The 13046-nt window shown below is 37.9% G+C and overlaps 1 protein-coding gene across 3 annotated transcripts in view; it reads right to left on the reverse strand.

Moving 5' to 3' along the window:
- LOC135708881 (protein lozenge) overlaps window positions 1-13046 on the reverse strand; it is a 96759-nt gene that overhangs the window by 1091 nt on the left and 82622 nt on the right. Inside the window, exon 6 of one of the 3 annotated variants that reach the window (XM_065231052.1) lies at window positions 980-1396. The exons of 1 other annotated variant lie outside the window; for it this stretch is intronic. In XM_065231052.1, the coding sequence (XP_065087124.1) occupies window positions 980-1396 (417 nt within the window). Of the gene's footprint in view, window positions 1-517; window positions 1397-13046 lie in introns of all 3 variants that reach the window. One more of the 3 variants, XM_065231051.1, reaches the window with a different exon arrangement.

A 13046-nucleotide genomic window follows, 5' to 3' on the forward strand; every position in this document is an offset into this window, starting at 1 on the left:
CGTAAGACGTTGAAACCAGGGTTGTTAATCGCTAACCGTCGATAACATCAGCGTTAAAGTCTGCAATGGAGAATTTGCATTGCAGACGATATCGACGGTTATTGATTAACAACTCTGGTGTAAACACATCCGCCATCTGTTGAGCGTACAGCCCATGGCAGTATACTCAACAGGTGACGGTAGTGTTTTAGCGACTATGGTTCACGAAGAAAAGTATTCAATGCGGTATGTCTGTTTGTCAGTGAATAAACTATCATTCAAGTTATGTTTGAGCTTATCCTTTTCACATAACAGCTCCGGTTAGTTCTACGACGAGTTTTGAATTGTGAGCAGCTGAAAAATACATTGATTAATAGACCATCAACTTGGTTTCATACCAGTGATATTTGTATTAAACACAACGTTCACTACACTAAAGTACAACATAACATATCGGTGCATTCTCTAGTGAGTGTGTTAGTCAATATGTCGATCACTACTCAAAAATACACAAGGATTAAATGTGTCATAAATTTACCTGAATTTTGAAGCCCTATTAGCTAAAGTACACTAGATCGCAATACACAGTATTTGCTAGGTCATTACGTCTTGGTAGTCGTACTGTCGTCACCGTTACTGCTCTTAGAAGATTTGTCACTCTTTCCGGGGTTATTGCTGGCGTCTGATCGTCTACTCAAGTCATGAATGGAGGATGCTAGTTGGGAAACATCGACCGGGTCATTGATTTCGTACGTCAGTGATTTCTGAACTTCAATTCCTGGTCCAAACTTTGAGCTCAGATCGTGTAGCTGTTGTTGGTGAATCTCTTCATCGTCCAAGTGTTGTAGATACTTTTGATCGGAAGTCAGTGCTGTCGGTCTAGGAGGGGATAGGTATGGGGACACGGAGTAGGTACTGGGATGCGCCGAAGTCTGGGATTTCTTAGATCTGGGATCTTGATAGTTGGAGTGTGATTGATGGACCTCTTTTTCTTTCTTACCAGCCATTTTGACGCTCATGGAACGATAGATATCGTAGGATGGTGGGTACTGGGATTCAACTCCCTCCACGTACTGTGAGTTGTATGGACCGCCAAAGGAAGTCGTTATCGACTGGGAGTGGGTTACAGAATCGACAGCACCATGGGGAAGGCCGTATAGTGGTGGCAGGTAGTTGTTGCCATTCAGTGGCTTGAATGGTGGAGGATAGGATTCAATTGGGATATCGTGTTGGGAGATGACCTTCTTCTTTTCGTATTTGACTGGTCCAGTCGATTGGTGATGGTAACTGTTGTAGCTATATCCCGTCGGAGTCCCTTGTGGAACTTTTTGTTTCAGTATTTGCCTCAATACGTCGGATGCTTCTACGACATTGGATTTGCTTGGTGTTTGCAGAAAATGTGGAGCCGTTGAATATGCTGAGAAAATAACTGGATTAGTACTTGGCCGATTAAGGGGCAAATGAAGTCAAATTAATTATTACAATTTCCATCATAACATAATGAAATATAAATACAACACACTAAATACAGTACACAGTGGTGCATGCTAGGAATTCAGCATGACAAAAGTCTTAGTGCTTTTGTCTTAAGTTTTTGGTGTCTTAGGTGAACTTGTTTTTGCTAAAGAAGCTCCTTCTTATGACCGTTTTGACGTTGGATAACGTCTTTCGGCAACATACGGGAGTACAAAATTGAAAACAGTCAGTTTGGATGCGTTACAAAAAATTAAAAGATTTTGAACGATAATAACTCAACCGTCTCTCGATAGATTTACGAGATAATGGCATCAATCGATTGGAAATATTTCTAGCAATTTTCTGAATGTTTCAAAATTATTGATTTCATACTGTAAACTATTGAAAAATGGTTAAAAGTAAACCATTGTCTAAAGATGGTGAAAATCGATTGATTTTTTTATATTCTTATACTTTTTCCAACCGAGACATCAGATGCGAGTATCTGACACCTTTGATATTTTCTGTTCTACTATATAAGCGTCCAACAAGGTCGCCCGTTCCATCATTGTCTATCCGATCGTCGACCCAGCAGCAGAGCAGCAGAGCAGCAGTACCAGAGCAGCGGAAGCAGAGCAACGGCAGCAGAGCAGCGGCAGCAGAGCCTGGGGGCGAAAGGGCAACAACGCCGAGTGCGTTGGTGCCAGTGCTCCGGTATACTGGGCCGCCGTCATGGAATGCCCAGCTGCTGCAGTTCTCAGTCGGTCGTATTCACCGTCTGCTCCGCAAGGGCAACTACGCCGAGCGCGTTGGCCACAACATTATCAAGAAAGAGTTTAACGATTAATTTTCTAATGCCTTTCCGACACTTGAATATCGAAAGTTGAATCTTCGCAGAGCCATAGATTCCATTTTTATTGCATTTCTACAAAACTTATTTCAGAATCGAACTCGTCTTCACAGACTGTGTGAAGAAGAACGATGCATCATCGAGCACAACCCGTTCCGTTCCAAAATCGTCCTCATCACAACCTCCAAAACAACCATCTACCCTCTCGACATCTCGAGTGGATTTCCCGGTTCATCATACCACCTAGCGCTGTTCTACTGATTGGTAATAATATTTACCCGGAGTTCACCGCACTCGTGGTTGAAGCAAAGCGCCCGGCATGCAAACCGCTCATCAAAATCGCCATCGCCATCCGGTACCCAGGCTCGGCATAACCATCATTCCAAAACCACAACCAAAACGGACCTCTTCAGGGCCACCAATAATTCGACAAAGAGTTAGTTTTGAAGACAATTTCTTTCCAGAATATCACAGTTACACTTAAATTTGGGGACAATACTGGGGTGTGGGAACGCTGGAAGGGGAGATGCTGTCTGTCTTCGAGCTACCAACATCATTCCAAAGCTCCTCCAGGGCGGCAGAGTAGAGCAAACCCAACAACATCAGCCCAACAAAACGGCCCTTTTCAGGGCCACCAAACTTTCGCAAAAGAGTTATTAAGGAATATTCCTTAAATATAATATTCACAATTAAGTACAACACATAACAGACGTTATCCAACGCCAACCCTGCGGTCGTATCTAGTATACAACCCTTCCAACTTTTTAAAATAAGGACGGTCCTCAAATAAATTGATGTTCAAAAACTCACTCTCTTAGTTTTGACAATAGACACTCATGATTTATTTCCCTTGATTTGGTTTCCGTCGATCTTGTTTTCCGTGCTGAGCACCAATGCTACCGACGCCATGGAGGCAGCTCCCACACCTGCACCCTACCTATCGATCCATCAACTCATGAACCAGGGACCAACGCTTTTACGAAGGAAGGCGTGATCAGAGATGTTATGCCTCAGAACATCCCGGCGGCGCCGACTGGGATTGAACCTAGGCCTACTGGGGTGAGAGGAAATCACGCTTACCATTACACCACCGGCACCGCTACACTCATGATCTTGGGCAAAGTTGGAGCTGAAATAATGTAAAGCTACTTTGTTGAAGAAACATTTTATCTATGTGTGAACGTTAGCATTGCTCTATTTTTAGAATTCTCGATGAACATTTCAAATGGTCCTATCTGCTTTAATCGATTCTCTTCATCGACTTTCTCTTTTGATAACCACGCCTACGCAAATTCATTTCGTGCTATTTTTGCCAAACAGTTTGATAGCAGAAAATTCTATTTTGTGTTTAGAACATTAAACACAGGAAGGAATGCTGTTGAACTTGAGTTATTAACGAAAGAGAAAGTCAATGAAGAGAATCAATCAATGCAGATAGGACCTTTTGAAATGTTAACCTAGAATTGGTTTTGAATGTTAGACAAATTGTACAACGATCAAGTCATAGCAGGTACAACTTTTCAGAAGATAATGTGTCTCTATTTTCAAGGATATAAAAGTTTGCTAATTAATATCAATGAATTTAAAAACCAGTCTAATTATAAAAACGGCAAAAAAGGAGATTTTCAAAATAAAAAATACCGAAGACTGATGTCTAAAACAAAAGAAAGCAGCAATAGCACTTTTGTCTAGCTAAACTCCCATCCTGAAGCACTTTGCACTGTGCAACGGTGACAATAAAATGCACCGACTGAGCTGCGAGTACTCTTACCAATTTCTGGTAAACTTCAGAGAAGCTATGCCAACTGCAGAGATTTCAATTTCAGGCCTATTCTGCGTGATGTGAGATGTGAGGTATCTCGCTGTCCTGATAAAGTTACATGTCCCCTCAACCTTAAACATAATTTTTGAAGATCAATCAATTAAACTTGAAGTTCGCAAAATTCCAAGAAGGTCTCAGAAATTTACGGCGATTGAAGGATTCCTCTGAAGATTACAATACAACTCCGAAGTGCGCTAAACTTCTATGGAGTTAACAATAGCTTCTTGAAGATCACAGAACTTTTGTATGGATAGCTGTTATAACGACTTTTTAATAATTATTGTAGGACTGCAAAAACTATTTTGTTCGCCACGATGGTGATGATGGATTTTTGATATTTGATTTAATAGTAGCAGTAATTTTTTTTTAGTAATTTACAAAGGTTTGAGCCTCGCGCGCGTTTTACGGATGTAGAGGACTGAATTTAACATTTGAAAAAAAGCAATTTTGAAACTTATTTGGAAGACACCTTAAGTTAGTAGTAAGTTTTCTGGCAAATGTTGGGGGTTCGTGAGCATTTCTGACTTTGATGAAAATTATGATAGCATCAGATTGCGGGGTTGTTTATGTAATAGGATGCTTTGTTGATTGTTCATCTGAGCTTTTCCACATTTATATCGCTGTGAAGCAACTGTAAACTCTAGAGGGAATTTATATCTGTAAATGTAATCAGTTCGTTTTTTGCTAACCTGGTTAAAATGTTTACATTTATTTATCTTAAAGATAAACCGTCCAGCTCAAATCTTTGTAGGGGTAAGAGGTGGGACCATCATCAACAGAACTACTCTCAATGAACTTTCGAGAGCTTTAAAGAGTTCCTATGAAGTTTATGAATGATCTGGTAACTTCAAAGGAAGTTCTCTGATCTTAAAAAGAAGTTATCTGAACTTCAAGCTAGTCCAGGCGAAGTTCTCTGAACTTCACACAAAGTTCTCTGAACTTCAGGCGAAATTCTCTGATGTTTACAGAACATCCAACGAAAAGCTCACAGAACGCATAATTTCCGTTAACTTGAACGAACCCTGACGAAAAATTTACAGAACTTCCTTAAAGTTCAGAGTATTTAAAAAAAAATCCCTAAGGTTCACAGAACTTCCCCGAAGTTCACAGAACTTCATCAAAGTTCCCTGAAAAACAGTTGAGAAAACTGCCGCCAAGAAGTTAATAGAATTTCCGTCCAGAGGTTCATAGAACTTCTGATAAGAAGCTCAGAGAACAACCAACGAGAAGTTCAGAGATTTTCGAGAAGTTCACCGAACTTTATTTAAGTTCTCTGAAGTTCTGACGAGAAGTTCAGAGCTTCTGACGAGAGGTTCTGATGTTCAGAAGATGTTCATAGTACGTCCTGGAGCAGTTCATCCAGAAGAGCAGTATACTCAGAAGCATAATCCATCCCGAATAGGAAACACGTTTCTTGGCAAACATGGAACATGGAATAAGGGAAATAGGATGTTGCGGAAAAGCCCGTTGTGGGATTTCAAATTATTGCCGAATTTTCCAATCAGTTGCTGCTTCCTCTCGAATAAGATGCGTATAACTTTTTTGAATTTATTTGCTGCAGCTAGGAAGATAATGATGAAAAATTATTTACCTGCAGAAGGACGTTCCGATTGGGGCCAACTCGTAACAAACTTTTTGTTAGTTGCGATCGCAACAGCTAGGAATCCGTTAACATAAACAGAAAAATGACATTTGATGCTCGTGCATATGTGTGTGTAAGAGCAGCGGAAGCAAATTTTGTTTTGGCTGCGTTCTTTTTCAAAATTTGAAATTTTCTCTAATACGCCGAAATCGGCATATTAAAATAGATAGGTGTAGTGATATAGATGCACTTCCACAGTTATTAATTGAGAGTTTTCGATGTCGTATCATGTTTGCATTCGTATAATTGTGTGGCAAGCGCCATCATACTCTATGCCTAGGGAAGTCAAGAAATTTTCCAACCCGAAAAATTCCTTGATCGCACTGGGAATCAAACCCAGCCACCTCCAGCATGGTCTTGATTTGTAGCTGCACCTTTACCGACTGAGTTAAGGGAGGCCTCTTCTATGTATTTATTCCCTATGAGCATTCTACGTATTCCCTATAAAAAATCAAAATTATCCATCGACGGTTCTGAGAGGTATCCCGATTTTGAGATTTTAAGTGATTTTATCCTGAAGCGTTGGTTATCTGAATATGTTTGTGCAACTTTATTAAGTTGCAAAATTTTTGGAATAATTCCTAAAAAATGAAGGTGTTCAATAAAGTTGTTCAGAAATAAATGGAAACCAACTTTATGTAACACTGTATGCTTCTTATACTTTATCCAACTTAGTTAAATTTAAAACAAGTTTAACTTTGTCGCAATCGTTGAAACATTGCTGTACTAGCTACAAAGATTGACTTTTGGTTGTTCCGGAGCGTTTTTTCTTCTTATTTTCGAACAATGTTTTGCTCCAAATTAACTAAGGTATCCCGAGCAGGACCGAATATCTCGATACCTTAAATTGGTATGGTTTAGTCTGACATAGGAGGTAAAATACCAAAGAATAACTGCTCGTGTATTGTTCATTGCGTAGTAGGAAATCATGTTGGCTATTGTTGGATTTTACCGTTTTTTCATGAAAATAAAGCATGACATATTCACCTATGGAAATAAATCACCTGAATCCATGAAATCATAAAATTTATTAAAAACTACGTTCAGAATTAATCATGCAATAAGACTTAAGGAGTTATTTTTAAGTTCAAACACAATTTTAGTTTTCTGAAGATGCTTACCGTTAAATATCAGACTTAGTGGTCTTAGTGGTCATTTTATACGAGATGAAAGTATAGAGTTGATATTTCCTTTAGAATACGGCAGTGTGAAAATTGTATATAGAGTGTAGAAAACGAGCAAAGGTCAATTTTGAGGAAGGCACGAATCGGGTTAATCATCTCCTTTACCAAACCCTGTTGGGGTGAGGGGTATCTCTCCCCGCCACCACTGGCAAAAGAGATGTTCGCCGATTTGCTCACATACCTTTGATGTGCGGAAACAAATTAAACTGGCCATGACATGTATAAATCATAAGGATAATAACCATCGTACCACTTTTCGATCAAATGTAAGGAACAATGATTATTAATGATTCAAGTCACTGATGTCTTATCATTATGCTCAATCAACTTTTCAGTAGGTAAAATGTGTGTTTATGGCGCCTAGAATAGAGGACAAAAATCATGGCTACTATATCACACTGCAGAATACAGTGTTGCCCACAATACTTAAACAATTAATAACTATTTAATTTGACGTTTGGCTGAAAAACGATTTTCTGCAAAGCTGTAGCTGATAAAAATTCCCATAAGAATAGCAATAAAACATGTTAACAGTACACTATGGAAAAAAAACTAGAAGACAATGAAAAAAAAAGTTTGGTTTTCCCATAATAATTTCAATATATACTTCAAATGGTATGTGCCAAGTCAGTCTCTTATCAAATGAATTTAAACTTTCGGAGGCTTATAAGGACCCGATTTTAAACCGTTTGAACACTGTGGAGTGAAAATTTCAAATTTTTCATCAGTCTTATGGCATAATTGTAGAAAACATGTTATATATTTCGACCGGAATTTTTTAGATGAGTGATATTTTCGAGCTGATGAGAGATTGGAGTGCGGCTGTTTTTGTAGACGGTGAATTCAATCACCGATTTCTCACGAACACAAACAGGTAGTGGAATGTTCAACCACTTTTACGGATGTTCTTGATCTGCGCTGGACTTCATCTTCTTGGACTTCGTGTACCTCATCAAATTACAGAAAACCTGAAAACTACAATGTGTTTTAACAAACCATGTATTGCATGTTTCTTCAATTCACGGTATTACTTATCATGAAATATAAATTAAATTTTAAATAAAGAGAACACAACAGTGCTCTGATAGCTACATTTGCATTATTATTCAATTAATGTTCAATCCACTTGTGCTCATCCAACCAAATAAGCTTATTTAGATGTACATGATCATTTAATACTGCTGCTGCTATACCATTTGATCTAACCAATAATGTGATTAAAACCCGTTTTTGCAAACTGACCGGAAACCGCTTTTTCGCAACCGATTAGATTAATTTGAATATTGGTAGGAAAATACCGCTTGCGTCGGTTCAACAGCTGCGGAAAACAGCCATTCATCCATCAAAAGCGTCTCGTCGCTATCGTCGTTGGTAGGAGGCTCAATGTGGATGGATCATATCTGGTGTGGTTTTTCTGCGTATCAGCTCAATCCACCACCGCTTGGAAGGATTGAATAAGAAAAAATAGGTACCATCAAAGTTCACTACCGTACATCACAACCACTCCCACGTACAGCCCCCAACAGGGGATTTATTACAGTGGACGGAATTGCAGTTTTATGGTTCATTGCTTCGAACGGTAAGTGGTCAGTTCAAGCGTTTCATTCAGTAGAAACAACATAGCGATACATTGCCAATGGATTAGTGCAACCTTTGAATCCGGTAACTGCAAAGTAGCTATGTACGTGACTTGTACGATTGACTAAATTTGATTTTAATTTTATTAAACCACATAAATTTTGATTTCAATAATAAATCATACTGCGTTTATATTGTGGTTAACAAACTTCTATAAGGGAAATGTTCATATTCTTATATAAAATTAACCATGCATCGATATCAGAATCAGTTCACATCAATCCACCGATCATGCAAATGACCAACCACATGACAATGACTTCTACTTAGCGTTGCTCTAAAGACCAATTATGATACTGCAACGATCAAACATTATGCATTCAAACTGCACCTAACGCTGAATTTAAATAACAGTTTATATGCAAGTCTGCATACAAGGTTCACGGTCTATCCATTCGAACCACGTGGCATACAAAATGTTGCACAATATCCGTGCATTGAAATCCAACAGCTCTTGCATTTTCACGGTGAACAGCTCATGTCAAACACCGACGGCTTATTTACACGTTTCACTTAATATATTATATTATTTTAATTACAATCGCTCATGTACGATGCTGCTTGACAAATTTTCATCCATTTCATTTGCCAATATGTTGATCGGAGCTATTTTGGTTCACGTCTGCGTGAGCCGGTAAAATGATGCTAATTGGTTGCATCAGGCGCTGTAATAGTAATGAATTTTTTCCACCTTTTGTAGATATTTTTCACGCATGAAAATTGAAATTCAATTATTCAAACCCAGCTGAGCGAAGCCCTGGAGACGTTTTTTTCTGCTCATCATTTTGCTGCAACTGGCATAATCTCATTAAAATATGCAAAAGCATGTCAGCACCGGGGCAGAGAATGTAAAATCTGGCAGAATGTGCCATCGAATGCATTCGTGGATAATTCCAGTGCTTGCGAACCGTGAATTACTCACTCTGGGGGCAAATTTAAATCAACGTATTTCAGAATGTCTTCATTTTTATTCTTACACTGTACCAAACCACCGTCCTCTGTTCGAATGAAACCTCAGACCATTCAAATCGAAACATCCAAATTGCCTTTCCGAATGATAGCTGCAACCGGATGACGGCTGTTTTGAAATGAGATGATTTTCCTCTCGAATACAGGATGAACATTGTTATGAAAAGGGATAGGGACATCAGTTGGAATGCGTAATGTTCTCTGCAGGTTGATAGTCATCTTAAATTGAAATTCATTTGGTATTGGTTCAGCCCCTTAAGGCAAATCATTCAAATCGATGATGTAAGTAATTCTATCGAACGGCATTTGCTGCTCTGAGTAGACCAACGAGGTGGAAGCATAGCCATCGCTATCAGAGGTGGTACGATCATTGGTAAAGCGTGGAAATCAGTTTCCTCTTCCAACAAGTAATTTTTGTATCCATGAATAATGGCTGTTCATAGCTAATCAATATGGAAATATAAACAATCGAATTAATGATCTAATCTAAAACATTTTCAAATTATCCTGTCCTTAAATTGTTTTCCTCTAAGTGCTTTATGTTTTACAGCCAATATTCAAATAAATATCATCTTTTATTTGGAGGACAGTCATATGGATTGACGAATTCAACCATAAAAAAATCATCCGAGTTTCGACAGTATATTGTTAAAGGGCTCGTGTAATATAATAATCTGTCGATGTATTGCGGATGTTTGGTTCAGTGTATGACATCCCAGCTGGAAGTTTGCACCTGTCCTCAACGTGGTCTTTGTGTACTTCCAAACGTATTTTGAGAGCTTTCAAAGAACCCTGTTCTGTTTTCACATTCATACATTGTGTGACATGTCCAGGAAGGGTTGTCGGACAAAACTGTGAAAAAACAAGATCTAAAAAGCAGAAGATCCAAAGACAGAAGGTTGAAAGAAAAAAGTTCGAAATGATGTCTAAACAGACAAAAGGTCGATAACCCAAGCAACTCAGCTAGTCATAAACTGGTTTACATAACTTATGTATGAAAATCTCAGCTGTGAAAATTTACATCTAGTCACTTATATTCAACTCATTTATAACAAAAAAAAAGCGCTAGAGGTGGGATCTATATATAACATATGTCAAGTTATATATGATTGACTTGCGCAACTAATGTATGACTATAACGCAACTACTGTGTTGAAGATGTTCTAAATGGATTCAATCCTTCCAACGAATGGCATTTGTTCATTTTTCCATCATCATTATTAATTTTATTGTGCGAATAAAGTGTATAAACTGAGATTCCATACTCAAAAACTTTTGTGCGGTTGAAAGTTTATGGTGAATCTTTACATTCTACTTCTAAAAAACTCATTGACTCTTTGAAAAAGCTATTTACAATAAATTGAATTGCACAACAAAATCTGTATAAAATTCCCCAATTTCGAAAACCTCACATTTTTAGCAAAACAAATAGAATTTCAACCTTTTTTTTTTGATTATCATACTTGTCTCTTCTACATAAAGTGAATGGGATGTTGAAAGCACAACTAAAAGTTTTTTTTTCATTCTATATTTTGCTTTTGCAGTTATAAAAAATTGTTATCAAAACATGTTTATAACACGAAAAACAAGAACAGTACGTGTATCATATATTGAAGTTATAATTCGGTATTGCAACTCTCAATTACTTGTTTATAACACATTTATAACTGATTGTATTTGATGAAAACTTCTTAGCCTTATATACAACATGTTTTCATTTGTTATTTTCGGAAGCATGAGTAGAACTGAAATATAGCTTATTAATAACATGTTATAAATAACTTACAGTCAAGATCTATTCATGTTTGCTCAGGGTTCTAAAACTGACACATGAAAACATGTTGTACCTAATACAATCAGTTTTAAATGTGTTATAAACAGGTAATTGAGTCATGCAATACCGAATTATAACTTCAAGATAACAAGTGCCTGTCAGAAAGATTGAATACTTCACAAACAACAATACACCGGGTTGAAAACAAGATGTTTTCTAAGCAATCAATATATAACTTATTTACAACTGGGATTTGTTACATTTTTCATGAACGATGTTGCAAGTGTTACTTGGGAAGGCAAATGGTCGAAATGGTCGACATCCCAATACATAATCAAGTTATGATTTCAAATCCCATTCCCGGACAAGTCACGAAAGTGGCTATATAAAAGCCATTTGTAATATTGATCGTCGGGCTATGAAGGGTATATTGAATAGATAGTTATGTTTACCATTCTTGCAAAAAAAGGTAAAAAGTAAATATTTAAGTAGTAGACTCAAAATTGCAGGTTTCGAAAATGTCAATTGGTTTGTGTTAATGTTATTCTATCAAAGACACCGTGTAGGCCGAGTGTCATAAATATAACAATTAACTCAGTTAGACGAGATCGAGAAATGCCTGGGCCGGGAATCACTGCACCGAATTGGACGCAATAACCATAAAATGGAAGGTATTGTAGTCTGGTATTGAGACTGGAAACAAGAAGCGACCTGAAATGTGATAAACCTATCATGCACTGGAGAGTTCGAAGATACTAGGGGGCGACCCCGGTGTAGTGGTTAATATCCATACCTCTCACGCCTAAGTCACGAGTTCAAATCTCACCCCCGGACAAGTCACGAATAACCCAAGAGCGTTAAAGTGACAATAAAAAAAAAAAAAAAAAGTTCGAAGATAAGAACAGTGGCACTCTTACTGGATCTCATTGATTACATCTGGTTACGTTCTGGGTACCCCCGAGGAAGTAATCAGTTTCTAGCTTAGTTAAAAACTCATCATGCGACACTTCAAATCAGTCAGAATTCAAGAACAAGTCGATGGTGGTTGTACTAAGTGACCAGGATCAAGCTGGCCACATCTGGGCATGACCCTGGTGCTTCCGGGAGAAGTGCCTACTTTATATCGTGAACATGAATTATCACTGGTAGCTATTTTAAGCGTCCAAATACGCATTGGCCTTTCAGGAGAGCCAATCAAAACACATGTGCTATATAATTCAAAAAATTGTCTTACTTCGTATTTCTGAACGCTAACTTGCACATTTTTTTCAGAATTTAAATAACATAGTAAAAATGCGTAAGTTGAAAAATTCAGGGTTTTATTATTAAACTCAATATGGTTATAAAATCACCTTAAAAATAAATTTCAAAGCACGAGCAGCTTTGGAAAATAGTATAATATAATATTTTACTTTTGAGAATTGGTTTCAAGTGATGAACAATCGTTTTCTATATATTTACATCATCTTTTGGCATGCGGTCTCATTTAACTTTTTTTCTTTTAAGGTCCTCAAACTGGCCAAATTAGTGCGTTTTTAACGCAGCGGCAGCGAATTATTAGTGGTGGAAAATTCGCCGCGTTTTAAATGCATGGCGGCTTACGGAAGCACTCAAACCAACGCGGTAAATTCACGCTGTTCGAGCGTTTTGGCAGCGTTTTGGCAGCGTTTCTTTTGCGTTCGCTTCCGATTCGCTGTCTGCAGTGATTTTACCGCCGAAGAAGCTCGATTTTT

Source organism: Ochlerotatus camptorhynchus, unplaced genomic scaffold (genome assembly GCF_037179485.1).
Source record: "Ochlerotatus camptorhynchus isolate MF236.1 unplaced genomic scaffold, CSIRO-AGI_Acam_v1.1 ptg000338l, whole genome shotgun sequence".
NCBI lineage: Eukaryota > Metazoa > Arthropoda > Insecta > Diptera > Culicidae > Ochlerotatus > Ochlerotatus camptorhynchus.